Below are 27,029 nucleotides of genomic sequence, written 5' to 3'. Positions count from 1 at the left end.
AGTGCAGACGAGCAATGGAGGTCTCCTTGTGCTGTCTGGTCGGGGTGACTGCAGCGTTGCGGCACAGGAAGACTTTCTTGAAGGTGTTTCTGAAGGACTTGAGCTTGTACACGTACATGACGGGGTTGAGGGCGGAGTTGGCGTGGGTGAGAATGATGCCGATATCCAGGATGACAGGGGGGATATAGCACTGCGGGCAGAGCAGGCTGATACCATTCATGACGTGCAGGGGAGCCCAGCATAACATGAAGAAGAAAATAATGGTGAAGAGGGACGTGGCCGTCTTAAACTCCTTCATCCCCGCTCCGTGTTTGCCCGCGTTACCCAGGTGCACGCCCACCGCTGTGCCATGCAGCTGCTTTCTTACTGCCGAGTAGATCTGGGTGTAGATCACAAGCATAATGATAACAGGTAAGTAGAAGACGACTAAGGAAAAGAAGTATACCAGGTAAGTCATGTCAATGACGTGGACAAAGACGCAGTAGCCGTGCAGGGGCGGGGGCTTATGCCAGCCCATGAGGGGCATCAGGCCGCTGAGAAACGCCACGATCCAGGCTGTGACGATGAGGATTAACGTGTTGCTGGGGGTCATTAGGCTCTTGTACCTCAGCGGGTTGAGAATGGCGATGTAGCGGTCCACCGAGATGGCCAGGAGGCTGAAGGTGGAGCTCATGGTCAGCATGATTAGAATGGAAAGCATCAGCAAGCAGAGCTCCAGCTTGTATCGGGGGATGCCCATGGAGGTCAGGATGGCGCAGGGGATGGCAAACGCCCCCACACACACGTCTGCCACGGACAGTGACACTAGGAAGTAGTTTGTCACTGTCCACAGCTTTCGGTCTTGCAAGACGGCTATGCACACCAGGGTGTTTCCCAATGCGGCCGAGACGGCGATCACAATCTCCCCGGCTGTGTAAGGGACGTTCACGGTGAATACGAGGTCGGTGACTGCGGCGGTGCTGACGTTCATTGTGCTGGAAGCAGAAAGGAATGACGTTACACGATGTGAGCGTGGGCTCAGTTCACACCAGCATCATGGCATCGGTTTAAAACGGAGCCGGCAAATAGAACTATACTGAAAGGTGATGGTCATAGCGTATTAGGGCGAGGCCAGGACTATACTTTCCAAAACTGGGACTGGATCGGAAAAAAATAAAATAAAAAATTGCCCCCTAAGTGGAAACCAGTATCTGGGTCTGGGGTGTCATTCTGCCCCTTGACACATAATGCCGTACATGTACAGCATTATGCGCCCGCAATTGTATGGAGTAGGTTGTAGCGGGTGCCGGCTGTATCGTACTGCAGACTCCCGGTTACAATGACTAGGAATGGCGATCATGCTGAACGCGGTCATTTTAACCCCTCAAATGCAGAGTTCGATGCCGGTCTCGGCATCTGAGGTGAGGCAAAGGGAGCCTCCGATCAGAGCTCGCTCATTGGAATTGTTAGTCTGGACGCTGCCGAAGCCTTTCCGGCCTGCCATGGTAAGCTGTCTGCTGTGCTGTGCACGAGGCACAGCTCAGCAGGGAGAGCTTCAGAGTCCGATTCACCCTAATAGATCTCTATTGGGGTGAATAGGACAAGGGATCAAAAGATCCTAAGGGCACTAATAGTTATTGAATGAAAAGTTTATATTTTTATTTTATTTTTTTGTTTGTAACCCCCCAATTTTACATATAAAAATAAATAATAATAAATAAAAAAATGTTAGGTATCTCCATGTCTAAACTATTAAAATATTTGAAAAAGAATTTGTAGTGAACTGCGTAACGGAAAAAAAAATGACTCCTACAGGATTTGCCGTTTTTAATTAACTTTTCCCAACCCTAAAAAAATTGAATAACGGTGATGGAAAAGTCGTACGTACCACAATGGTACCATTAAGAACAAAAGTTTGTTACACAAAACACAAACTCTCATGCAGCTCTGTAGACGAAATATAAAAAAAATTATAACTCAGAAAATGGAGATGCAAAGAAAATGTATTTTTATTTTTTTTCCCCAAAGGTTTTACGGTAATAAAAAAATAAAAAATAAGTAAACAAAAACGATAGAAGTTTGGTAGCGCTGTAATCGTATTGAGCACACAGTGAATGCTGTGATGTCAAAACCCCAAAAAAGCTTAATTATTTAATTTTTTTCAATTTAACCCCACAAATAATTTTCCCCCCAATACAAGACATAGTAAATTAAATGGTGTCATCAAAAAGTGCATGTTGTCCTGCAAAAAAATAGGCCCTCATATGGCTATGTGAACGGAAAAATAAGTGATGGCTACTGGAACGTGGGGAGGAAAACTCAAAAATGAAAATAGGCCTGGTCTTTTAAAAGGTTAAAATTGTTAATCCACTTTTAAGGGTCCATTCACACGTCCGCAAATGGGTCCGCATCCGTTCAGCAATATCGGGAACCGGTGCGGACCCATTCATTCTCTATGGGGCCGGAAGAGATACAGAGAGCACACCATGTGCTCTCCGCATCCGCACTTCCGGAGCGCAGCTCTGGAAAACAATAGAACATGTCCTATTGTCCGCAATTGGGGGGGGGGGGGCGCATCCATGTGTATTGCGGATCCGAAATGCAATACGGATGTGTGAATGGACCCTAAACAACATGATTTTACAGTTTTAGCCTCATGTTCTGTAAATGTAATGTACAAAAGAAACTTGTAATACATTACTTATCCTGTACTGACCCTGATTTACATCCTGTATTATACTCCAGAGCTGCACTCACTATTCTGCTGGTGGAGTCACTGTGTACATACATTACATTACTGATCCTGAGATCCATCCTGTATTATACTCCAGAGCTGCACTCACTATTCTGCTGGTGCAGTCACTGTGTACATACATTACATTACTTATCCTGTACTGATCCTGAGTTACATCCTGTATTATACTCCAGAGCTGCACTCACTATTCTGCTGGTGCAGTCACTGTGTACATACATTACATTACTTATCCTGTACTGATCCTGAGTTACATCCTGTATTATACTCCAGAGCTGCACTCACTATTCTGCTGGTGCAGTCACTGTGTACACACATTACATTACTTATCCTGTACTGATCCTGAGTTACACCCTGTATTATACTCCAGAGCTGCACTCACTATTCTGCTGGTGCAGTCACTGTGTACATACATTACATTACTTATCCTGACTTACAGATCTGCTCCATGTGCGGTTCACGTCCTGGGATGATCCTCCTGTGTTCTCGCTGTCGGTGGGTCCCTGGTCCTGTATTTATCAGCGCCTTCTCTCCTCGCAGCAGATGCTCCTCGTCATCATTAGTGAAGGTGTTGAGCGCTGATTTGATGAATTACCTCAGTAATTAGACGCGGAGGCTCTAATGTCCCCTTATGTCCGCTCGGGAGGATACAGCAGCGTCCCTCTCCTGGTATACGGCGGTCACACCTCGACATCAGGAAGGCTTAATTAGGGGGAGAGGCGTCACAGGTTACAGACTCCAGAGCATCGGGCCGTGTCACAGGTTTCCTCATTATTACTGCCGCTCGGGGTTGATTTCCATGATAGAGGCGTTATACTCAGCACCTGGCAGAAAGTATTCAACACCCCTAGATATTTGGTTTTGTTTGTGAATTTTACCTTGAATCGTGGCAGAGGTTTAGTTTTATTTTCAAACTTGAATGCATAAGTATTCACCCCCATTCAGTTTAGGAACATTTTGGCAGAATTTACGGACTGGGGTCTCTGAATAACGCTCTGTCTCCTGGAGGGTTCACCATCTCTGGCTAGAGTTCTATGTGGTCACTAACTGCGGTATAACGGTGACATTACTGTATTTGGCGCTTCAATGTGTTGAAGAAATGAAACATGGGCAGAATAGTGAGTGCAGCTCTGGAGTATAATACAGGATGGATCTCAGGATCAGTAATGTACTGTATGTACACAGTGACTCCACCAGCAAAATAGTGAGTGCAGCTCTGGAGTATAATACAGGCTGTAACTCAGGATCAGTACAGGATAAGTAATGTATGTAAGTACACAGTGACTCCACCAGCAGAATAGTGAGTGCAGCTCTGGAGTATAATACAGGATGTAACTCGGGATCAGTACAGGATAAGTAATGTATGTACACAGTGACTGCACCAGCAGAATAGTGAGTGCAGCTCTGGAGTATAATACAGGAAGTAACTCAGGATCAGTACAGGATAAGTAATGTATGTACACAGTGACTGCACCAGCAGAATAGTGAGTGCAGCTCTGGAGTATAATACAGGATGTAACTCAGGATCAGTACAGGATAAGTAATGTAATGTATGTACACAGTGACTCCACCAGCAGAATAGTGAGTGCAGCTCTGGAGTATAATACAGGATGTAACTCGGGATCAGTACAGGATAAGTAATGTATGTACACAGTGACTGCACCAGCAGAATAGTGAGTGCAGCTCTGGAGTATAATACAGGATGTAACTCGGGATCAGTACAGGATAAGTAATGTATGTACTCAGTGACTCCACCAGCAGAATAGTGAGTGCAGCTCTGGAGTATAATACAGGATGTAACTCGGGATCAGTACAGGATAAGTAATGTATGGACACAGTGATTGCACCAGCAGAATAGTGAGTGCAGCTCTGGAGTGTAATACAGAATGTAACTCGGGATAAGTGTACACAGTGACTCAACTTGCGATGCGGTTTATTTGTGTATATTAATAGTACTTATTGTTTATAAGATAAGTATGTGCTTTTTGTATATATTGGGAATCCTCAGATCGTCTCCTGGTCGGTGTGATAACAAGTCCACCTAAGTCTTTCTTTAACATTTCTTTAGGAAAAGAAAAGGAGATGAGCTGGACGGATCTGCCGTTTCCAAAAAGAAATTAAAGAAGGAGAAGGAAAAGGAATCAAAACTTGAGAAATTGCTCAAGGTGAGTGAAAGGGACGCACAATTACTCCTGGCTGGTACCACTGGACTTGTCAGTAAACGCCTTCCTTATCTACAAATATATGCATACATTTTCCAGAGGAATAATAGAGGGACCGTGAAATGCCATTTTTTTTTTTTTTTTGCGTAATCATTGACATATTTTCTTTCTTTACATCAATTCTCTCCTTTTCTCCCGACACAGGAACAGACGGAGCTCATCTGGAGCATAAAGGATGAGCTGAAGAAGGTTTGCAGCACCAACGACATGAAGGAGCTGCTTATCGCCAATAAACAGCAGGTCCCATCTGGGGAGACGAATGTAAGTGGTAATACCGTAATCCAGATACATGTAGATCATCACTTTATAGCCATTTCTGGAGAGTTTACCTGTGAGCGAGGAAGAAGTTGTTAAATGGCAGCAAGCGGAGATAATGAAACCTCTTAAGAATTGTTAACGTCTATTGGAAAATAGTGTAAAAATAAATATTATTTGTGGGTGCGCAATAATGTGACGTCACGGGTGTGCCTTGGGTGGCAGACTTGCAGAATATATTGCTGTACAATTTCTAAAGTCTGTTCACTTCTGTGGTGCTGCAGATCCTGGACCGGGTGGCGGACGGCATGGCGTTTGGTGCTTTGCTCCCTTGTGAGGAATGTAAGGGACAGTTTGTGTTCAAGACCGATGGCTACTACTGTACAGGAGATATCAGCGCCTGGACAAAATGTGTTGCTAAAACACAGACTCCTGACAGAAAGGACTGGGTGACACCTAAGGTAAAGTACTTCTATATTATCTGCCTCCTATGTAGTCCTGTCCTCAGCAGAGCAGTACTGACAAGATTGTGTGTAATCCTGCCCCATACCTGCAAGAATACTACAATACTGCTCCTGTGTACAAGAATATAACTACTATAATACTGCTCCTATGTACAAGAATATAACTACTATAATACTGCTCCTATGTACAAGAACATAACTACTATAATACTGCCTCCTATGTACAAGAATATAACTACTATAATACTGCCTCCTATGTACAAGAATATAACTACTATAATACTGCCTCCTATGTACAAGAATATAACTGCTATAATACTGCTCCTATGTGCAAGAATATAACTGCTATAATACTGCTCCTGTGTACAAGAATATAACTACTATAATACTGCCTCCTATGTACAAGAATATAACTACTATAATACTGCTCCTATGTACAAGAATATAACTACCATAATACTGCCTCCTATGTACAAGAATATAACTACTATAATACCGCCCCTATGTACAGGAATATAACTACTATAATACTGCTCCCATGTACAAGAATATAACTACTATAATATTGCTCCTATGTGCAAGAATATAACTGCTATAATACTGCTCCTGTATACAAGAATATAACTACTATAATACTGCTCCTATGTACAAGAATATAACTACTATAATACTGCCTCCTATGTACAAGAATATAACTACTATAATACTGCTCCTATGTACAAGAATATAACTACTATAATACTGCTCCTATGTGCAAGAATATAACTGCTATAATACTGCTCCTGTATACAAGAATATAACTACTATAATACTGCTCCTATGTACAAGAATATAACTACTATAATACTGCTCCTATGTACAAGAATATAACTACTATAATACTGCTCCTATGTGCAAGAATATAACTGCTATAATACTGCTCCTGTATACAAGAATATAACTACTATAATACTGCTCCTATGTACAAGAACATAACTACTATAATACTGCCTCCTATGTACAAGAATATAACTACTATAATACTGCTCCTATAAGAATATAACTACTATAATACTGCTCTATGTACAAGAATATAACTACTATAATACTGCTCCTATGTACAAGAATATAACTACTATAATACTGCCTCCTATGTACAAGAATATAACTACTATAATACTGCCTCCTATGTACAAGAATATAACTACTATAATACTGCCTCCTATGTACAAGAATATAACTACTATAATACTGCTCCTATGTACAAGAATATAACTACTATAATACTGCCTCCTATGTACAAGAATATAACTACTATAATACTGCTCCTATGTACAAGAATATAACTACTATAATACTGCTCCTATAAGAATATAACTACTATAATACTGCTCTATGTACAAGAATATAACTACTATAATACTGCCTCCTATGTACAAGAATATAACTACTATAATACCGCCCCCTGTTGACTTGTATGTGGATCTATAATAATTTTCAGGAGTTTTGATTAGCCATCTTATACATGGGCATCAGGACTGAGCTTGCCGCTTTATCTCCAGTTTTAGTGACGTTTCTCCCTCTTTCTTACGTTTTCCTGTTTCTAGGAGTTCCATGAGGTTCCGTATTTGAAGAAGTTCAAGTTTAAGAGACAGGACCGCGGCTTCCCTCCTGCGGCCCCCCTCCCGGTCTCTGCTCCTGTCTCTACCGCCCCGGCTGTTAAAGAGGAGCCCTTACCTGAAGGTGAGTGGCCGTCTGCACTTTTTCTGCTGTCAGTGAATATTGAGGTGGTGACCTCCGCAGTTAAATGTTTTTTTCTTTTTTAGGTAAACCGTTGACCAAAATGGTGATTCTGGTACTGGGTAAACTGTCCAAGAACAAAGAGGAGATACGGGCTTCGATAGAAGAGCTGGGCGGAAAGACAACCGGATCTGTGAATAAAGCCACGGTCTGCATCAGCAGCCAGAGTAAGTGCCAGTCACAGCTTCTACCGTACTGCAGTTTCCCTCCGTTCTTTGGTCCTTCCTTTGCCCCCTCCTCCTCTCTGCATTATTTTCTGTTTGCCCCTTGATTTTTCTGCTCCTCTCTTGACCTGTCCCTCACCTTCTTTGCTCCTTTGTCGGTTTGCCCCTTGCCCTGTCTACTTCTCGCTCCCTGCTCCCCCCTTTGCCTTCCCTGCTTGTTTCCATGGTTATGACCACCTGGCAATCCAGTAGTGGTGGTCGTGCTTGGACACTAGGAAAAAGCTCTGGCCTATGTGCACTCCCGCGGTCCTGGCTGACACTTTTTCTTACACGACCACTTTCTCTACTTGATAAGGCTGGGTTCACACCTGAGCGTTTTACAGCGCGTTCCTACGCGCTGTAAAACGCTCAACAAGGAGAAACTAATGATTCCCTATGGGAATGGTTCTCACCTGGGCGTTTTACAGGGCGTACGATCGCGCTGTAAAACGCCCGACGCCCCAAGAAGTACATGAGCTTCTTTGGGGGGTCTTGTCGCGCGTTCCCGTACATAGACTTCCGGGAACGCGCGACAATGGGCGTTCGCTTGTCTCTGTATGCGCGATTGCAAACGCCGGTACAATCGCGCATACAGAGCGCTCCTTTCAGAACGCTCAGGTGTGAACCCAGCGTAAATGCTGTTTGCTGACGTGAGACAACCCCTTTAACCACCTATTTTGCCTGAGCACTACTTGGGTGGAAGGGGCAATGGATGGTGGGGTCCTGCTTTAGCTGCTGAAATCTTCTCATTGCCATAAGCTAGAGACATGGGCCGGATCTTTGAAAACTGGCATTCCATGCTTTAAAGGGAACCTGTCACCTGGATTTTGTGTATAGAGCTGAGGACATGGGCTGCTAGATGGCCGCTAGCACATCCGCAATACCCAGTCCCCATAGCTCTGTGTGCTTTTATTGTGTAAAAAACACGATTTGATACATATGCAAATTAACCTGAGATGAGTCCTGTGCGTGACTCATCTAAGGGACAGGACTCATCTCAGGTTAATTTGCATATGTATCAAATTTTTTTTTTTACACAATAAAAGCACACAGAGCTATGGGGACTGGATATTGCGGATGTGCTAGCGGCCATCTAGCAACCCATGTTCTCAACCCTATACACAAAATCCTGGTGACAGGTTCCCTTTAATAAAGGAACATGATCACAACAGGAAGCAGGAGAGTCGGGAATAAATGCACTAAAACCTGTGTTTACTTTCACTTACAGCTGCATTCACTGCATCCCGATTTCTAACAGCGATATCTTCCCATTTACTGAAGATATTGCTGTCATTCTGGTAGTGTTTGAATGCTTGGAATACCCATATCTCTAGCTCCTAACGATCCAGAGATATGAGCAGCTAAAACAGCCGCCCCCCTCCTCTTCAGTCTGGAGGAGGGGGCAGTTGCAGAGCAAACAGCCTGCAGGAGGAAAGGAAAAATAGTAAAAAGTCTATAGAAATGTGGTATTATCATCATTGTAGTGACCCACATAATAAAGTTATGTTATTTATACCACACAATGAACGCCGTAAGTAAATTTCACAAAATAATGTTAAAATTGCTTTATTTTTTTTATATCTTTCCCCCTTAAAATAAATGTATAAGTTATTTAATATGATAGCGAGATCATCCCAAAATGGTTTCACATTTAGAAGAAAAAAAAAAAAAAAGTTGACTTGGAATACAGAGGGGAAAAATGTTACTGGTCCTAATGTCTAAAATTAATTGTCGCTAAAGGGTTAAAAATGCAACAAGATTTTCTAAAAAGTGACATTTTTGGGAGGGTTTTCCTGATTTTTAGCGTGACTGTTAGGAGGTTAAGGTAACATGCTTGTGTCTTGACCATCCACAGAGGAGGTGGAGAAGATGAATAAGAAGATGGAAGAAGTAAAAGCTGCCAACGTGCGAGTGGTGAGCGAGAACTTCCTCAAGGAAGTGCAGTCTGGGAAGAGCATCCAGGAACTACTGACCCAGCACGGGATTTCTACCTGGGGGGCAGAGGTGAAGATGGAAGTGGAGCCCAAGCCAAAACCCAAGTCTACCGCAGGAAAGAGCGCGGGGAAAGTGAAGGAGGAGCAGGGTGAGTAGGAAAAATGTCTAAAATCCCAGAGCCAGAATAGATCGGATTTTATTATTATATTTATTTTTCCCCCCATGTTTTCATGTAAAGATCACTGATTTGCAGATAACCAAGAATAATTTCCTGTTTTAGGGGGCAGCAAATCCGAGAAAAAAATGAAACTGACTGTCAAAGGAGGAGCAGCTGTCGACCCCGATTCTGGTAAGCCGTTCTTCAGGGTGTGTTCACATGCAGCAGGTTTGTTGCATTGTTTTCGGCTACTGTCCGATCAATCTTAATGGAGTTGATTCTGCGGCAGGTGTGTGGCTTTCTGCGACAAATCTGCCGCGTGTGAATGGACCCCTGAGCTGTAGCGGGCGAGGGCTCCCATGGATCTGCTGTGTCTGAAATGTCGAGTTTTTCCTTTCAGGGCTGGAAAATTCATCTCACGTGCTGGAGAAGAGCGGCAAGATCTTCAGCGCCACTCTCGGCCTGGTAGATATAACCCGAGGGACCAACTCTTACTACAAACTGCAGCTAATTGAACACGACAGAGACTCCAGGTGTGTAATCCCTGTCTCTGCCCTGGTGGAGATGACGGCATTCTTCTGGGAATTACCATATTTTTTCATCAGAACCCCAAGATCCTTCAGACTTCTAATCAGAACCCCCCCCCCCCCAAGATCCTTTAGACCTCCAATCAGATCCCCATATTTTATCAGACCTAATAATTAATTAACTTGCCTCTCCTTCTCCGGATAGCTCCACCATTCTTCAGATCCACCGGTCTCTTTCACTCAACGCTCCCTGGCCTTCTTCTGGTCTCCGTGCTGCACTGTGACCTGACATCGCACAGAATCGGGCCATAGTGAGTCCTACATGCATGCACTATGCCCTGAACACTGTAGGTCGTGCAGCACTGGGTCCAGAGGAAGACTAGAGAGCCTTCCTTGAGTACAGCCATCCATGGCGGTGTTCCACTCGCCGCTCCCAGCACCTCCTGCATACTAATGAGTGCTTTCATAATGGACGTGCTCTTGAATATAGTCACTCCATGAGGCTCACTACATTTCATTCCCCTCCCCTAAAAATACAGTACGTTGCACAGGCTTGTAACAAGCGTTTTAATTTTTTGTGGTGCTCTCTGCAGGTACTGGGTCTTCCGTTCCTGGGGTCGCGTAGGCACGGTTATCGGCAGTAATAAACTAGAAGAAATGACCTCCAAAGAAGAAGCCATTGACCATTTCTTGAACCTGTACCAAGAAAAGACGGGCAATGCGTGGCATTCGACAAATTTCACAAAGTACCCCAACAAGTTCTACCCCCTGGAGATTGACTACGGACAGGTACATAATTATGGAGGGTCCAGTGTATTCCGCCTGGACCGCCGCTATTTTAGGCAATGTATGAGGCTCTGTACCATACACATAAAGGGATCCACCAGATTCTGACACCGTTTATATATTTGCCTTATACCTGCTCAGTTTGATCAGTAAATTTTTACTTGTGTTTTGCAGGAGGAAGATGTTGTGAAGAAGCTCTCCGAAGGAGCCGGTACGAAATCCAAACTCCCCAAGGCTGTGCAGGAGCTCATCAAGATGATATTTGACGTGGAGAGCATGAAGAAGGCCATGGTGGAGTTTGAGGTATTTTTCCCTCCTGGTCTTTAGATTTAAAATACACAACTCAGTGGGTTTCCCACACACAGATATTCATTTACTCTGTGCCCCCTGGTGTTACGTACATATTATGGTGCCCATTGCTATTGCATGCCTGTCATGTTGCCCCCTTGCTATTGCACACTTGACATGGCGCCCCCTGACGTAAATGTCCACGTTATGTGCGCAGTGCTGGTGGTCACACGTGCTCAGTAAATCAGTCAATTTGAATGAAGTAGCAGACAGGCATGTCCGCTGCCTCCATTCAAGGGGAACACAGACCTCCGTTCTAGTGGCCAGCGAGGTCCCCGGTGGTTGGACCCCAGCCGGTCAAACATTTCTTATGCTGTGGATAGGGCATAAGTTGTGGGATGTAACAGCAGGGGGCTCCTTGAGGAGCATCTACCAAAGAGATGGGGGATTTGGCGTCCTAACAAGTGGGTAGCCTAGCCAACAGATGGAGAGTCGAAGACCGCTGCTGCGCTGTATGCGTCGTCTGCTTAGGCTAATAAGAAATTCTCCTCTTTGTTGCAGATTGATCTCCAGAAGATGCCATTGGGCAAACTTAGCAAGCGCCAGATTCAGAGCGCCTATTCCATTCTGAACGAAGTGCAGCAGGTGAGTCGTGTCTCCTGCAGATATGCTTTGTAATGAAGTGTCTAAAATAAATGTGGACAGTGTTGAGGTTTTGTGTAATTTACCGGTTTACCATTAGATGGCGCTTTTTGTTTTAATCTATATTTTAGGCTGTATCGGACAGTTCCACCGAAGCCAAACTCCTGGATCTGTCCAATCGCTTCTACACATTAATACCACATGACTTTGGAATGAAAAAGCCGCCTCTTCTGGACAATGTGGACTACATCCAGGTCCGTGATTTCACTCGCATTCTCTGCGCTGGTCATATGCCCGAACGGTTCATGCAATTTGCACAATGTATCTTTTAATGTGTTTCCAGGCTAAGGTGCAGATGTTGGACAATCTGCTGGACATCGAAGTGGCGTACAGTCTCTTACGAGGCGGCACGGATGACACCGAGAAAGATCCAATCGATGTGAAATATGAAAAGATCAAAACTGACATTGAGGTATTGAAGCCTCTAAAGATGGAAACTTTTTGTAGACTTGTGTAAAATACAATATACCTCTTTAAAGCATTTTGCTATGTAACTGTACATGAGGGGGGGTGAGTCATAAGTACCACCCCTGGATATTAGTGCAATGCTATATGGTTTTTACAAGGGAGCTGGGTCCGTTACGCATGCCTCTGATTCACCGTGCATGCGATGCAACATTCATGGCACTGCTGGTAATTTGGTGGGATTCCCAGCGGTCGGATCTCCATTATCATAGTGGGGTCCCCGTAAGTGGAGTCTGGGAAACCTATGGCATGTGGAAAACATTGAGGTATTCTTTCTTCTCTTTACAGGTGGTTGACAAGAACTCAGAGGAGGCCAAGATAATTCATCAGTATGTGAAGAACACTCACGCTGAGACCCACAATGCATATGACCTGGAGGTTCTGGATGTGAGTATCTTACAGAAACATTGCTTTTAAAGTGTCCCTAAATCTATTGTAAATGTGATGTAAAGAATATAAATATATATATATATATTTTTTACTTTTTCTGCAGTTCAGATGCCTATCATGCATTACATTCCGTACCCTGCTGCGTATGGGATTATGGATTCCGCTAGGGCCACACCAAGCGCTGTACAGGCCGGAGCATTGCTAGCCCCCCCCCCCCCCCACGTGCCAGTGCTGCTCTGCCAAAGCCAGGCATAGGTGGGCAGTGTCAGGCTTTAGCAGAGTGGGCACATGCAGGAAGAGCGATGAGCAGAGCAAGCACAGGGCAGGAGCTCACATGGAACATCGCTCCTCCTGCCTGTGTCTGCTCTGCTAAACCAAGACATAGCCCATCAATGCCAGGCTTAAGCAGGGCAGCGCTGGTACAGGCAGGAGGAGGAGTGCTCCGGTCTGTACAACCTGCAGTGCGGCCCCGGGAGAATTCATACACTGCGTTATACAGGTGTACACATTGCAAAGCACACTGCAGGTCCCTATTCCTCTAGGAAAAGTTTAAAAAAATAAAGTATATTGGAAACATTCTTTACATCACATTTAGAATAGGTTTTAATTAAGTATAGATGAAAGCTTGAGTACACTTTAATTAAAGGCTATGGACACCCTTGGAGCTGTTCTTTTAATTGGGCTGAACGTTTTATAATAGGGCTTATATTAAAGATGTTGCGTTGGCTTCTGCAGCTTCTGTGTATCGCCGTATATTGCAGCTGCCAAAGGCCATTCTATGATAAATCGCTGGTTTTCTAACCTTCAGTCCCTCACTCTTTTCTATTATGAATGAACTAAGCTGATTTATGAGAAAATCAAACCCATGAATCTGCTTTGAACAGGAAAGAGAGGGCCTGGAGCCTGAGCGGATTTCATGGGAAACAGCAGCTGTGATGTACAGTGAAACACAGAGGCCGAATTAAGCAAAAAAAAATGTTGTATAAAGACCTATAGCAAAAAAAAAAAATGTCTTTAGCCCCAAATATGTCCAAATCTATATAAACAATGACTCCAAATGTGTCCACCGCCTAACCTGTGTGTTTCAGTGACACACCGCTAATGGCACGTATATGTGAACAGGAATTCTCCATCTCTCGATCCACAAAAATAAAAGCATTTTGGGTCTTTCATAAATGATTTTTTTTTTTTTTTCTCGATTCCTTTGTTTCCTGTATAAAAGATTTTCAAGATTGCGCGAGAAGGAGAGAGGCAGCGGTACAAGCCATTCCGGCAGCTGCACAACCGCCAGCTGCTGTGGCACGGGTCCCGCGCCACAAACTTTGCTGGAATCTTATCCCAGGGTCTCCGAATCGCTCCACCTGAAGCACCTGTTGTGAGTACACATGTTAATGCTGCGAAGACGTGAGAAATAACAGGGGAATTAATTCAAGTTCCTATGCCGCACATCAGTGTCTATATGGCGGTGACGTCATGTCCTTGTTTCTTGTTGCAGACCGGTTACATGTTTGGTAAAGGTATCTACTTTGCCGACATGGTGTCTAAAAGTGCAAACTACTGTCATACAATGCCTGGTAATCCGATAGGCCTGATTCTGCTGGGAGAAGTCGCTCTCGGAAACATGTAAGTAAAATCATTTTTTTTTTTTTTTTCCTTTAAAACCTACTTGAAGGAATTGTCCATGTTTAGTAGATTAAAGGGATTGTCTCATCATGGACAATGGGGGCATATCGCTAGGATATGCTCCCATTGTCCTATAGGTGCTGGGACTGGGACCCCCACCTATATCGAGAACTGAGCCCCGCAAGGTGGTGGGTGGAGGACTCCGGTCAGGCCACCAACAATCCGGCTCTCCATAAAAGTGAATGGGACCATACCGCCCCCGCTCCCATTCATTTCTATGGGGTCGACGGAAATAGCCGAGCCAGCTCTCTGCTATTTTCACCGGCCCCATAGAAATGAATGAAGGGCGGCTGTGCATGCGCAGTGCGCCCTCCTTCACTTGCGGGGCTCCGTTTTCTATATAGGTGAGGCTCCCAGCCCCAGCGGTGGGACCCGCACCCGCACCTATAAGACAATGGGGGCATATCCTAGTGATATGCCCCCATTGTCCATAATGAGACAACCCCTTTAAGGGCCTATCCTCAGGGTAGACCATCTATCTAATCGGTTGGGGTCGCCCCTGTTCCCAAGTTGCTCCAGCGCTGACTCCGCCATCTCTTGTGTAGTGGACAGAGCAGATTGCTGCAGTTCTGCTCCAATTCACTGTGTGCTCGCGAACAGCTGATCGCTGGGGGTCGAGGGCGTCAGACCCCTGCAGATAAGATATTGATGGCCTAAAAATCCTGGCTTTCCCATAACCAACATTTACCCCAAGCCCATAGGATAAGGGGATACATTTGTAATCGCTGGAGGTCTGACTGTTAGGACTCTCCCCAATCACGAGAATGGGGGATTTGATCCCCCTATGTGATGCGCATATATTACCCCCATTTCATTCACTTCTGAGGGCACTCCTGAGTACATGCGAATGGAGCAGTGGTCACACATGCCTACTGCTGCATGGGGAAGAACCCTGTTTCTGTGATTGGTGGTGGTTGTATCAGTCAGACCCCCCCCCCCCCAATAATTATATATTTATCACTAGGCTTGAGCAAATCGACCTTTGCATCATAGATCCGGCGTTGATTTGTTCAAAAACTTAATTTTCAATGCTGTTTCCATACGGCATTAAAATGTATTGGCTCTGTGGAGCCAAAGTTCATATCGCCCGAAGTCGCGCAAGACTTTTTTTAATGTGGTTTGTCGCATTGGTACATTCCATGTCCATATGCGCTGCAAGGACCTATACATGTTAGGCTACGTTCACATCATCGTTTTCTTTTGCGGTATTGAGTTCCGTCATAGGATCTTAATACTGGAGGAAAACGCCTTAGTTTTGTCCCCACTTATTGGGGACAAAACTCAGCAGAGTGCACCAGCATGCATTCCGTTCCGTTTGTTTGCCTTCCCATGCCAGACAGAAAAAACCCTGAAAGCGGCGTTTTTGATTGCCTCATGGGATGCGGAACAAGATCCGGCTTGAAACGCAATGCAAGTCTATGGTACAAGATCCGTTTTCTCGGACACAAAAGAAAACCGATCCGGCGCCCATTAACTTACAATAGTTGTAGCGACGGACACGCCATGGCTGTTTGAGAGAATACATTTATAACGGATGCAGCCGGTTGTATTATCATAACGTAAGCGTTTTTGCTGATCCATGGCGGGTCCAGCAGAAATGCAGATGTGAAAGTAGCCTTATAGCGGGGGTGGTACATGATTGTAATTCACAATGCAGAGGCTCAACCTGCCGCGGATTATCACCCCCTTATCTATACGATCTAGGTGGGCGCCATAGGAAGGGATTGTCCAAAGCAGCCATTACTCCTAACCTCTTATCCTTATTTCCAGGCATGAATTAAAAGCTGCTGCTCACATCGCAAAAGTACCTAAGGGTAAACACAGTGTGAAAGGTAAGTACTGAGGGGCGCACGCCGGTGATGTGTATATGTGCGCGCGGTATGTGTAGCGCCCTGCCTTTGCGTGCTATGCAAGCCCGATCCCGACACGGCCGCAGTCATCCCAGTTTTCCTCTTCTGCGTCTTGTCAATGTGTCCGTCTGACTTTTTTCTCTTTGTAGGTTTGGGTAGAACGGCCCCGGATCCTGCTGCCACCGTACAGCTCGATGGAGTGGACGTTCCTATGGGGAAAGGGGTTTCCACCAACATCGCGGACACCAGTCTGCTCTATAACGAGTATCCTTTTTTTCCTGATGCTTTTCCTTATGGACACAACAGTCTCCAGAGGATGGATCTCCATAGCCGCCGGCTGCCTTTAAGAATATGCCGCTGAAAAGTGGCGATTCCAAGGCCGCCGGGGGGGGGGGGCAGAATCTTAGCTGCGACGGCGAATTTGTCGTGTCTGTGTTGTACAACTATAAGGTTTGCGACGTCCCAAAAAATACCTGCAATTTGCCATCTACGCTACACGGCGACTTCAGATGCCCGACACGCAGATAGCAAGTAATGTTTGAGAATGTGGTTGCGTTACTATGCGACGGCGGCGAAAAGTCACATTCTGCTAGGTATTTGGTCGCGGATCACACATGGCTTTTCCTGCATAAAGTTCAGTGTGTGACTTATTCACGACATAATTTATTTAAATATTTTTTTTGTGTGTTGCGCACAGGCAAGAGTTTGTGTGAATTTAACCCCTTTTAGCCCTGGAGGATTTTCCCTGCCTTCCCCATATGAGGGCTTGTTTTTTGCGGGACAAGTTGTTGTACTTTTTAACTGCACCATTTACCGTTACAGATCTCAAAGCCCTGCTTTCAGAGCAAACCTATGGCTCCCGGGTTTTTTCCGTGGTCATAATTGACCACAGCATCTGTAGGGTTAAATGTCTTCAATTGGCGTTATTGCCTACACAGCAGACACCCTGTATCTATGACGCTCGCTAGCAGTTGACGTTTTTATAGACCAGACGTCCGTGTTGCATGTACGATAGAATTCCGGAAAAAAAGCTTAAAGGGTCTCTCCGGGACTTCAATGTGGGTACAACTCCCAGCATCCTCTCCGATCAACTGTTTTGAATGAACCACAGTGCCAGGACTTGGGCTTGCACCCTCTTCATAGTCTGCCGAGGTATAGCTCCGTCCATTGTGTAGTGGCCGTGCTTGGTATTGCAGCCCACGCCCATTCACTTAAATGGGACGGATCTTGCACAAAGGCCTTGTGACCGATGCATGTGACCTCACTCCCCTAAGTGCTGCAGACAGTCAGCAGGGGGCGCTGAGGGTCGGACCCTGCACTGACCAGCTACTGATGACCTAGCCTGAGAATGTATCGTCTGTATTTAACTCACAGAAAACCCCTTTAACGCATTTGTTGTCTCCTGGCCTAAGGACGCATTCACACGAACGTGCTTTTGGTTCCCCATCCGAGCCTTTTTTCTTTTTTCTTTTTTTTGTGGCCCCGGAAAAAAGATAGATTAATGTCCTATTCTTGTCCATTTTGCGGACAAGAATAGGCATTTCTATAATAGGCCGCCCGTTCCGCAAATTGTGGAAGGCGCATGGTGGTATCTGTGTATTGCGGACCGCAAAACACAGCACGTAAAGCAGATTATCAGGGCTGGAGAGATTTTTGCTGCAAATGAAGAATTACCTAGAGCAGGGATGCTCAACCTGCGGCCCTCCAGCTGTTGCAAAACTACAACTCCCAGCATGCCTGAACAGCCTACAGCAGGGCATTGTGGGAGTTGTAGTTTTAAAACAGCTGGAGGGCCGCAGGTTGAGCATCCCTGCTCTAGACTGAATGCAGCAGCAACAAACCCTCAGCTCTGAAAAGTATTTTAGTTCTCTGAATTTACCTGGTTAGGGGTATGTCCACACTGAATGGCAAAAATCAGAATCCATGTATGTTGATGTTTGTTGCGGAGTTCACCCGCAAAAGGTGAAATCCGTGGTAAATTCGCAGAACTGATTTGCCACAGCCACGTATCAATGAGATTAGTTCCGGTCCTTTCCGCTTTGCTGCAGCCGTATCCCACTGCAGTTTTTCCGGATGGTAAATAACCTACCCTTACTGACAGCAAGCAGAGATATTGAAAATGGTGAAAGAAAAGTATGTAAGAAACCTGCAGCTGTGCAAAAAAGGCCTCATGCACACGACCGTATGTATTTCTCGCCCATTTTCCTTGGGGGACACAGACCTTGGGTATAGCTCAGCTCCCTAGGAGGCGTGACACTAAGTAAAACTGTTAAGCCCCTCCTCCATCAGCTATACCCTCAGCCTGGAGATAGAGGCTACCAGTTTTAGCTTAGTGTCCAAGGAGGCAAGACACTCCCTGCTACTGCAGGGCTGTTTTCTCCTTGTTATTTTTACTTTTTCTTCTAATTTTGTTATTTTATTTTTTCCTAGGGATACCAGAGACGCATTTGACCTCTCTGCTCTCCCGGGGTTGAGCTGCGCCAGTGCCAACTTATCTGCACTGCTGCCTCCCCCACAGAAGCAATAGGAGGATCTGGGCAGCAATGGCTCCCCTACATCCCGCCAGCTAGGGGGTCGCCCGCACGCCAAGCCCCTCTTCCAGCTTCCTGCCACTGCGGTGCCAGTGGCTGAAGGGGCGACCCTGCTGGAAAGGACTGAGGGTGAAGACGTCGCACGGTGAGATGGCTATTCCAGCCCATACCCCGTCCCTATCTGCAGCATCTACCCCTCTGGGTAAGGGGGGCACCCGTGGTCGCTCATTCTGAGCGCTCATCTGCAGGACAATGCAGCACAGCAGCATCCTCAGCACCCCCACGCTTTTCCCCCCCACGCTGCTATCTTTCTCCCCCCCCCTCCCCCTCATCGGGGCTGACTCCATTTTTCTCTTCTCTCTCTCCCCCTTCCCGCCGAGAACGGGGGGCGGGGCTTAGCGGTCCCGGCAGGGGGCGGGGCTTCCGCGCGTCATTTTGGGGGCGGAGCTACGTTCTCCTTCACAGGAGACATTTCAAGCGCTGGAGGGGGCGGAGCTTGTTCCCCGCGCTTTCTGCTGAGGTTTCCCGCGCTTCCTCACTCCTGACAGGAAGCTGGGACACGGTGGGGGACTCTAACCTCCTGTGTACATCGCTCGGCTTCTGTGGGCGCTCTCTGCTGCTCTCTGCTGCTCACTGCTGTTCACTGCTTCTCTGCTGCTGCTGATCTGGGCCATCTCCTGACGTTCTTCTGAGGCACTGGTAGGACAGTTAACCCTCTCCTAACCCTCCTGGTCATAGCTGCTATAACCCTTTGTGGTCTCTATATTAGAGTACAACCACACTTCAGCATGTCAGATCCCACAGGTGCCCCCAAACCCTGGTACCATGCCTGTACCGCCTGTAAGGAACTTTTTCCGCGTGGGCAATCTGAGCCGCATTGCCTTGCATGTCAGGCCCCGGTGCAGGGCCCGCTTCCCGCTGCGCCCCCCGGTGCCTCTGAACCCCCTGACTGGGCTAGGTCTCTGTCTCAGGCGGTGGAAAGCCTTACACACGTAGTGGGCCGTCTCGTGGATAGACCGCCTCTCCCGCAGGCTGCCACAATCCCTGTCGCACCCGCTGGGACTACCGTTTCTGCCGCCCCCACTGGTTCCCTGCCTCCCAGCGAATCTTCCAGGGCCCGGCATACTCAGAAACGTTCAAGGGTTGAGCGCACATCTTCTCCAGATGCTTCGCTCTCTCCGCCATGCGTGCGAGCTCAGTCAAGTCTATCCTCTCAAAGGGATACGCTTTCTGAGGGAGAACTGGCGGATTCGGACGTGGACATGGACTCAGAGCTTCCGTCCAAATTGGCGTCCGCGGTGGGGCATCTTGTCACTAGCATCCGTGATACCTTTCAGCTACACGATGACCCCCCCAGCTCTGAACAGGCCGGCGTGTCCTTTCTCCGCCCCAAACAGGCCTCCAAGGTTTTTCCCATACACGCTGATTTTTCTTCTGTGGTATCCAAGGCTTGGACTCGGCCTAACGTCCGCTTTATTACACCCAAAAAGCTGGACATTTGTTATCCCTTTCCAGCGGATTCTGTGACCACGTGGACATCCCCGCCTAAGGTTGATCCTCCCGTGGCTCGCCTGTCCAAAAGCACTACTATTCCTGTACAGGACGGATCTTCCCTCCAGTCTGTTGAGGACCGTCGTACGGAATCCCTCTCCAAGGCCATATTTACTGCCTCTGGTTCGGCCCTTAGACCGGTCTTTGCCTCCGCCTGGGTTGGCAAAGCGGTCTCTGAATGGGGTTTGCAACTGGAACGGGAGTTAGGGTCGGACGTCCCTGTTCAGGACCTCCGTTCCTTAGCCCAACTAATTGTTCAGGCCGGAAAATTCGTCTGTGAGGCCTCCCTTGATGCGGGTGCCCTCATTGCCCGTTCCTCTGCCCTGGCAGTTTCTGTCAGGAGGGAACTCTGGCTGAAGGTTTGGGCGGCGGACGCCGCTTCCAAACGCTCTTTGGCCGGCCTACCATTCACGGGTTCCCGCCTGTTCGGAACCCGTCTGGACGAACTTATATCAGAGGCCACGGGTGGGAAGAGTACTCACCTCCCCCAGTCCAGGCCAATGGGCGCCCCCCGTGGTCGCGCTGGTTCGTCCCGTTTTCGGTCCTTTCGCAAGCCCACCGGGTCTAGACCCGCGGCCAGTTCTTCTTCCTCTGGCCCAGCCCAGGATAGACGCAAGAAGCCGTTTTTTCGGACGCAACCTACCTGGCGCAAGTCCCAGCCTGCACGGGCTCCCACAGGCCAGCAGCCCTCTGCCTGAAGGTGCGCCCCCACCCACCCGGGTGGGGGGCCGCCTTCTCCTATTCAGGAACGTATGGCGGGCCCACATCTCAGACGCATGGGCGCTCGAGATTGTATCTTGCGGATACAAAATCGAATTTGCGTCCATTCCGCCAGACCGTTTCTTCCGATCCCGTCCTCCGCGAGATCCCGTACGAGTGGCCGCCTTCTTCGCGGCCATTCACTCTCTAATGGACAAGGGTGTCGTCGCCCCCGTGCCTCCGACGGAAAGGTTCAGGGGGTTCTACTCGAACCTCTTTGTGGTTCCCAAGAAGGAAGGCTCAGTGCGTCCGATCTTGGACCTAAAACGCCTGAACCGTTTTCTCCGACTGCAGAGATTCCGGATGGAGTCTCTCAGGTCCGCAGTGGCCTCCCTGGAAAGAGGGGATTTCATGGCCTCAATCGACATTCAGGATGCATACCTCCACGTTCCGGTTGCTCCATGTCATCACCGCTTCCTGCGCTTTGCGGTGGGGGACGATCACTTCCAATTCGTCGCCCTTCCCTTTGGTCTGGCGACTGCTCCTCGAGTGTTCACCAAGGTCCTGGCCCCTGTCTTGGCCCTTCTACGTTCAAGAAGTGTTTTTCTTCTCCCATACTTGGACGACATCCTGGTCAAGGCACCCTCCTTCTCTCAGACATCCCGCAGTGTGGAACTCACTCTGGAGACCCTGACGCGGTTCGGTTGGATTATCAACCACCCCAAATCTTCCCTTACCCCCTCCAGACGGCTGATCTTCCTGGGGATGCTCCTGGATACAGAGTTGGCGGAGGTCCGCCTTCCGTCGGACAAGCGTCTGGCCCTTCGCTGGTCGGTTCGCAGTCTCCTCCGTCATCACCGCCCTTCCCTCAGATCCAGCATGCGGTTGTTGGGAAAGATGGTTGCCTGTTTCGAAGTGGTGCCGTTCGCACAATTCCGATCCCGCACCTTTCAGAGGGCAATTCTGTCGGCCTGGGACAAATCACTGAGGAGTCTGGACAGGACCTTTCTTCTGCCTCCCCTGGCTCGAGCTTCCCTCGGCTGGTGGTTGCATATCCCTCTATGGGGGAAGTCCTTCCTTCCACTGAACTGGCTGGTGATTACCACAGATGCCAGCTTACGGGGGTGGGGGGGGGGTTTTCCCTCCCCGGTCCGTCCAGGGCGTTTGGTCTCTATCGGAGTCCAGACTTCCAATCAATATTCTGGAACTGAGGGCGATTCTTCTGTCCCTCAGACACTGGACCCATCTGCTGAGGGCCACCCTGTTCGGATCCAATCGGACAATGCCACGGCTGTGGCATACATAAACCATCAGGGAGGCACTCGCAGCGCTGCAGCGATGCAAGAGGTGACCCTCATTCTCCTCTGGGCGGAGACGCACGTGCCGGCCTTATCTGCGATTTACATCCCGGGGGTGGACAACTGGGCGGCGGATTTCCTCAGCCGGTCCACCATCGACCCGGGAGAATGGTCCCTGCACCCAGAGGTGTTCGAAGCCCTTTGTCTTCGCTGGGGTCGCCCCGACGTGGACCTCATGGCCTCCAAATTCAACCACAAGGTCCCCCTATACCTGGCCAGGGCACGGGACCCGAAGGCATACGGCGCCGACGCGCTCGTCCTTCCGTGGCGCGAATTCTCCCTTCTGTACGTCTTTCCTCCTTTTCCCCTCCTGCCACGGGCTCTTCGGAGGATCGCGGCAGAGGGCGTCCCCGCGATTCTAATCGCCCCGGATTGGCCCCGCCGGTCTTGGTACGCCGACCTAATGTTGCTGTTGGCAGACGCACCGTGGCCACTGCCCTCCAGGGAAGACCTTCTCTCTCAGGGACCGATCTTCCACGAGCATTTAGGCTCGCTACGTTTGACGGCGTGGCTATTGAGACCGCCGTCTTAACGCGACGGGGTTTCTCCGCGGACGTAGTCCGCACCATGATCCGGGCTCGTAAGCCCGTATCCTCTAGGATCTACTATCGGGTTTGGAGGTCCTATCTGGGGTTCTGTGAGTCCCGGAGCATCCCACCTCTCCGGTTTTCTCTTCCCACAATCCTGTCCTTCCTCCAGTCGGGTCTGGACCTGGGGCTGTGCCTCAGTTCTCTGAAGGGTCAGATTTCGGCGCTGTCTATTCTTCTCCAGCGTCCCCTGGCCCCTCTAGGGCCAATTAAGACCTTTTTACAAGGGGTGGCTCACTCTGTTCCGCCGTACCGCCCTCCAATTCCTTCCTGGGACCTGAATGTGGTGCTCTCGGCGCTCCAATCAGCCCCCTTCGAGCCTTTACGGGAGGTCTCCCTTCGCCTTCTGTCCTGCAAGGTCATCTTTCTTGTGGCCGTCACGTCTCTCCGACGGGTGTCGGAGTTAGCGGCTCTTTCTTGCTCCGAACCTTTCCTGATCTTCCACCAGGATAAGGTTGTGCTTCGGCCTGTCCCGACTTTCCTGCCAAAGGTGGTCTCCGCCTTTCACATCAATGAGGACATCGTCCTTCCGTCGCTCTGTCCCTCTCCTTCCCACCCCAGAGAACGGGAACTGCACCGTCTGGATGTGGTCAGGGCGTTGAGGATTTACTTGGAGGTCACCGGGTCCTTTCGGCGCACGGACTCCCTGTTTGTGGTTCCGGAGGGTTCGCGCAAAGGGTTGGCGGTCTCCAAGGTGGCTATTGCCCGTTTCATTAAACTGGCGGTGTCTGAGGCTTATCGAGCCAAGGGCAGACCTCCGCCTTTTGGCGTCACTGCTCATTCCACCAGAGCAGTCGGAGCTTCCTGGGCGCAGAGGCATCGGGCCTCGGCTGAACAGTTGTGCAAAGCAGCCACTTGGTCCTCTCTGCACACTTTCACAAAGTTCTATAGGGTGCATACGCATGCATCAGCGGATGCTGCGTTGGGCCGCCTGGTTTTGCAGGCAGCGGTTTCCTGATGCTCTGGTGGTGTTCCGCCTTGGGTTTGTGGTCCCTCCCTTCTTGGACTGCTCTTGAACGTCCCAAGGTCTGTGTCCCCCAAGGAAAATGGGCGAGAAAAGGAGATTTTTGTATAACTTACCAGTTAAATCTCTTTCTCGCTCTTCCTTGGGGGACACAGCACCCACCCTTCTGTGTTTGGTTACAGGGTTATGGTCTGGCGCCCCGTTGGGTTGCTGGCTGGTTGTTTCCGTTATTGGTTGTTATCCTTTCACTACTTGGACACGCAACTGGTAGCCTCTATCTCCAGGCTGAGGGTATAGCTGATGGAGGAGGGGCTTAACAGTTTTACTTAGTGTCACGCCTCCTAGGGAGCTGAGCTATACCCAAGGTCTGTGTCCCCCAAGGAAGAGCGAGAAAGAGATTTAACTGGTAAGTTATACAAAAATCTCCTTTTTGCGATCCACAAAAAATACGTTTGACGTCCTTGTGCATTCTGTATTTTACGGAACGGAACAGCTGGCCCCTAATAGAGCAGTCCTATCCTTGTCCGTAATGTGGACATTAATAGCGCATGTTCTATTCCCTTGTGGAATGCACATGGAGTACCTTCTGTTGAAATGAATGGTTCCGCATACGGTCAAAAAAACGGACCAGACACTGAAAGAAAATACATTCGTGTACATGAGGCCTAAAGCTGTTCTGATCAGGCTAAGCTCGTCATTTCTGACCAGATCCGTTTTTGTCTGCCTTAACTCTTTCCCCTTTCAGATATATTGTTTACGACATTGCCCAAGTCAATCTGAAGTATCTGCTGAAGCTGAAGTTCAACTATAAAGGGGGGATGATGTGGTGATGATCCTGCTGCCCACCTCGACCTTTGTGGATATTCGAAACCTTTAGACCTAGTACTGACCTATAAAGGGTCCTCCCGTGCAGATCTCACTTACATATATTCCTACACTGGCCAGCAGGGGGCGATACAACAAACACGCACTGATACCTTGGTATGTCCCGTCTGCTTCCTGGCTTCAGGTTGTTGTATAGTCGGAACGATTATCCTGTCAAATAGCCGATGGGGAAGCTTCCCAGAGGTGACTGGTAGACCCTCCTCAGATGCAACCCACCGCCCCAGTTGAATAAGTCTCTATGGCCTCCTGCATGCGAACGTGTGCTTCCCGTTGCCGTATTGCGGGACCGCATTTGCAATACACGGGCGCCGTTCCGTGGGCATTCCGCATCACGGATGCGGACCTATTCACTTCAACGGGTCCGCAAATCCGGAGATGCGGAACGGAAGCACTACGGAGTTTCGTCCCATACTTCAGTTCCGCAAAAAGATGGGACATGTTCTATCTTTTTGCGTAACGCGCGGTTCGCGGACCCATTAAAGTGAATGGGTCCGCGATCCGCTGTGGCTGCCCCACGGTCGGTGTTCGTGCATTGCAGCCCGCAGCACGGCCACGGGTCGTACACGTTCGTGTGCAGGAGGCCTAAGTCTGTATGTTTTTAAGAGGTTGTGGTCCTTCCCTGGAGACTGGTTCAGGTCATTATGACGCTGGGGGGGCGCCTTGTCTCTGGAGGGCTGTTCTTGTTGGATTCGTTCTTCCAGATTTTTTTTTTTTTCTTTTTTTTTTTTTCTTATTTTTTTTGTTCAATTTTTTTCTTTTTGTAAGGACTGCCGATATTTTTTAACGTCACTGATGTTTTAGTGATTTTGCTCACTGAGGCTGCTTCTACTGTGTATCGTCCAGGATGGACATGAAATAAAGCCGCTCTCTCCCTCCCCTAATTGTGTCCTTGCCTTTTTTATTTATTTATATTGTCTCGATGCATCTAAAATGAAGCATGGAGCAGCCTTGCAACAGTGTTTCTTTAAAAATGTCCGGTTTTGTGTATACAGCTCCTACACTGATCTGTTCGTACCCATGGTAACAGACTACAAACAAACCCTGTGTAGTCTGATCCAGCAGTCATACTTTATTTTACCTTCTTAGCCCACAGACCTAATGTTATCATAAGATTGGGAACAGGGAGGATGCCTGGACGGTCAGACTACTCGGTTTATCTGTTACCATGGAGACACAGATCTGCTTAACCCTTTCTGAACCTCCGGTCTTTAAAAATAGATAGCCGCCGGGTTTCTGCTGTTTCATACAGCAGACAACCGGGTATAATGTCTGCGATCGGCGATAATGCCAATTGTAGGCATTTAACCCCCTCGGATGCCGTGGTCGAATGTGACCACAGCATCTAAAAGCACAAAACTCGGAAGCGCTGCGCTTCAGGACCTGGAATGGTTCCCCCCACTCGGCAATTGGAAGAGCCGTTTGTTGTGAAAGGCCAGAGCCTCCAGTGCCTTTCACAGGCAGCAGCGCAACATTGGAATATACTGGATCCTCTATTTATCAATGGATCTGTTCTCCTAGCAATATGCCACCAATGTGCAAGATGAGACAACCCCTTTAATGAGCATTTCTGAATCCCAGAAGAGATGCTGGCTTTCATTGACAATTTTTAGCAAGGGCGTGTATACTTCTGCATTGCTCCAATGCGGCCAAAATAAAATAAAGCAACTTTGTAAATAAATTTAAGTTCACCTACCTTTTCTGCCTGCTGCTCCTGTGCAGACGTATGAATCTCCACGGTAACGGACGACAATCCCGGTGTAGTCTGACTCTACAGTAATGTAACTCTCTAATCGTCATCTTCTTGGTAACACTATAGACTATATATGAATAATAATGTAACTGGAGCCACATAAGTCTGCATGTGAGCTGTGAACATGAAACGGTCGTTTTTTCTTTTGCAAGTCGGTGATTTACTGAATTGGTCCTATTGTAACTAGGATGCAGCAGTGGAGCAATGAAATTAATGGTCGTTTCCCCAATTGTATGAACGCATTTTTCATTCCATAAGACGCTCTGG

The 27,029-nt window shown here is 48.0% G+C and overlaps 1 protein-coding gene across 1 annotated transcript in view; it reads left to right on the top strand.

Moving 5' to 3' along the window:
* Positions 1 to 25,392, top strand: part of PARP1 (poly(ADP-ribose) polymerase 1) — a 62,030-nt gene extending 36,638 nt beyond the window's left edge. The window contains exons 9-27 of the mRNA XM_044290258.1: positions 4,800 to 4,896; positions 5,098 to 5,214; positions 5,493 to 5,669; positions 7,259 to 7,394; positions 7,478 to 7,618; positions 9,510 to 9,737; positions 9,870 to 9,938; positions 10,147 to 10,279; positions 10,867 to 11,062; positions 11,234 to 11,362; positions 11,909 to 11,992; positions 12,121 to 12,243; positions 12,333 to 12,461; positions 12,803 to 12,901; positions 14,127 to 14,279; positions 14,400 to 14,527; positions 16,358 to 16,419; positions 16,587 to 16,701; positions 24,873 to 25,392. Coding sequence (XP_044146193.1) covers positions 4,800 to 4,896; positions 5,098 to 5,214; positions 5,493 to 5,669; positions 7,259 to 7,394; positions 7,478 to 7,618; positions 9,510 to 9,737; positions 9,870 to 9,938; positions 10,147 to 10,279; positions 10,867 to 11,062; positions 11,234 to 11,362; positions 11,909 to 11,992; positions 12,121 to 12,243; positions 12,333 to 12,461; positions 12,803 to 12,901; positions 14,127 to 14,279; positions 14,400 to 14,527; positions 16,358 to 16,419; positions 16,587 to 16,701; positions 24,873 to 24,957 — 2,401 coding nt within the window. The 3' untranslated portion in view covers positions 24,958 to 25,392. The remainder of the gene's footprint in view (positions 1 to 4,799; positions 4,897 to 5,097; positions 5,215 to 5,492; positions 5,670 to 7,258; positions 7,395 to 7,477; positions 7,619 to 9,509; positions 9,738 to 9,869; positions 9,939 to 10,146; positions 10,280 to 10,866; positions 11,063 to 11,233; positions 11,363 to 11,908; positions 11,993 to 12,120; positions 12,244 to 12,332; positions 12,462 to 12,802; positions 12,902 to 14,126; positions 14,280 to 14,399; positions 14,528 to 16,357; positions 16,420 to 16,586; positions 16,702 to 24,872) is intronic.
* Positions 25,393 to 27,029: the final 1,637 nt, after the last annotated feature.

This window comes from Bufo gargarizans, chromosome 4 (genome assembly GCF_014858855.1).
Source record: "Bufo gargarizans isolate SCDJY-AF-19 chromosome 4, ASM1485885v1, whole genome shotgun sequence".
In the NCBI taxonomy this organism is placed as follows: domain Eukaryota; kingdom Metazoa; phylum Chordata; class Amphibia; order Anura; family Bufonidae; genus Bufo; species Bufo gargarizans.
The sequence above is the reverse complement of the archived record's forward strand: the minus strand, read 5'-3'. Positions and strand labels throughout refer to the sequence as shown.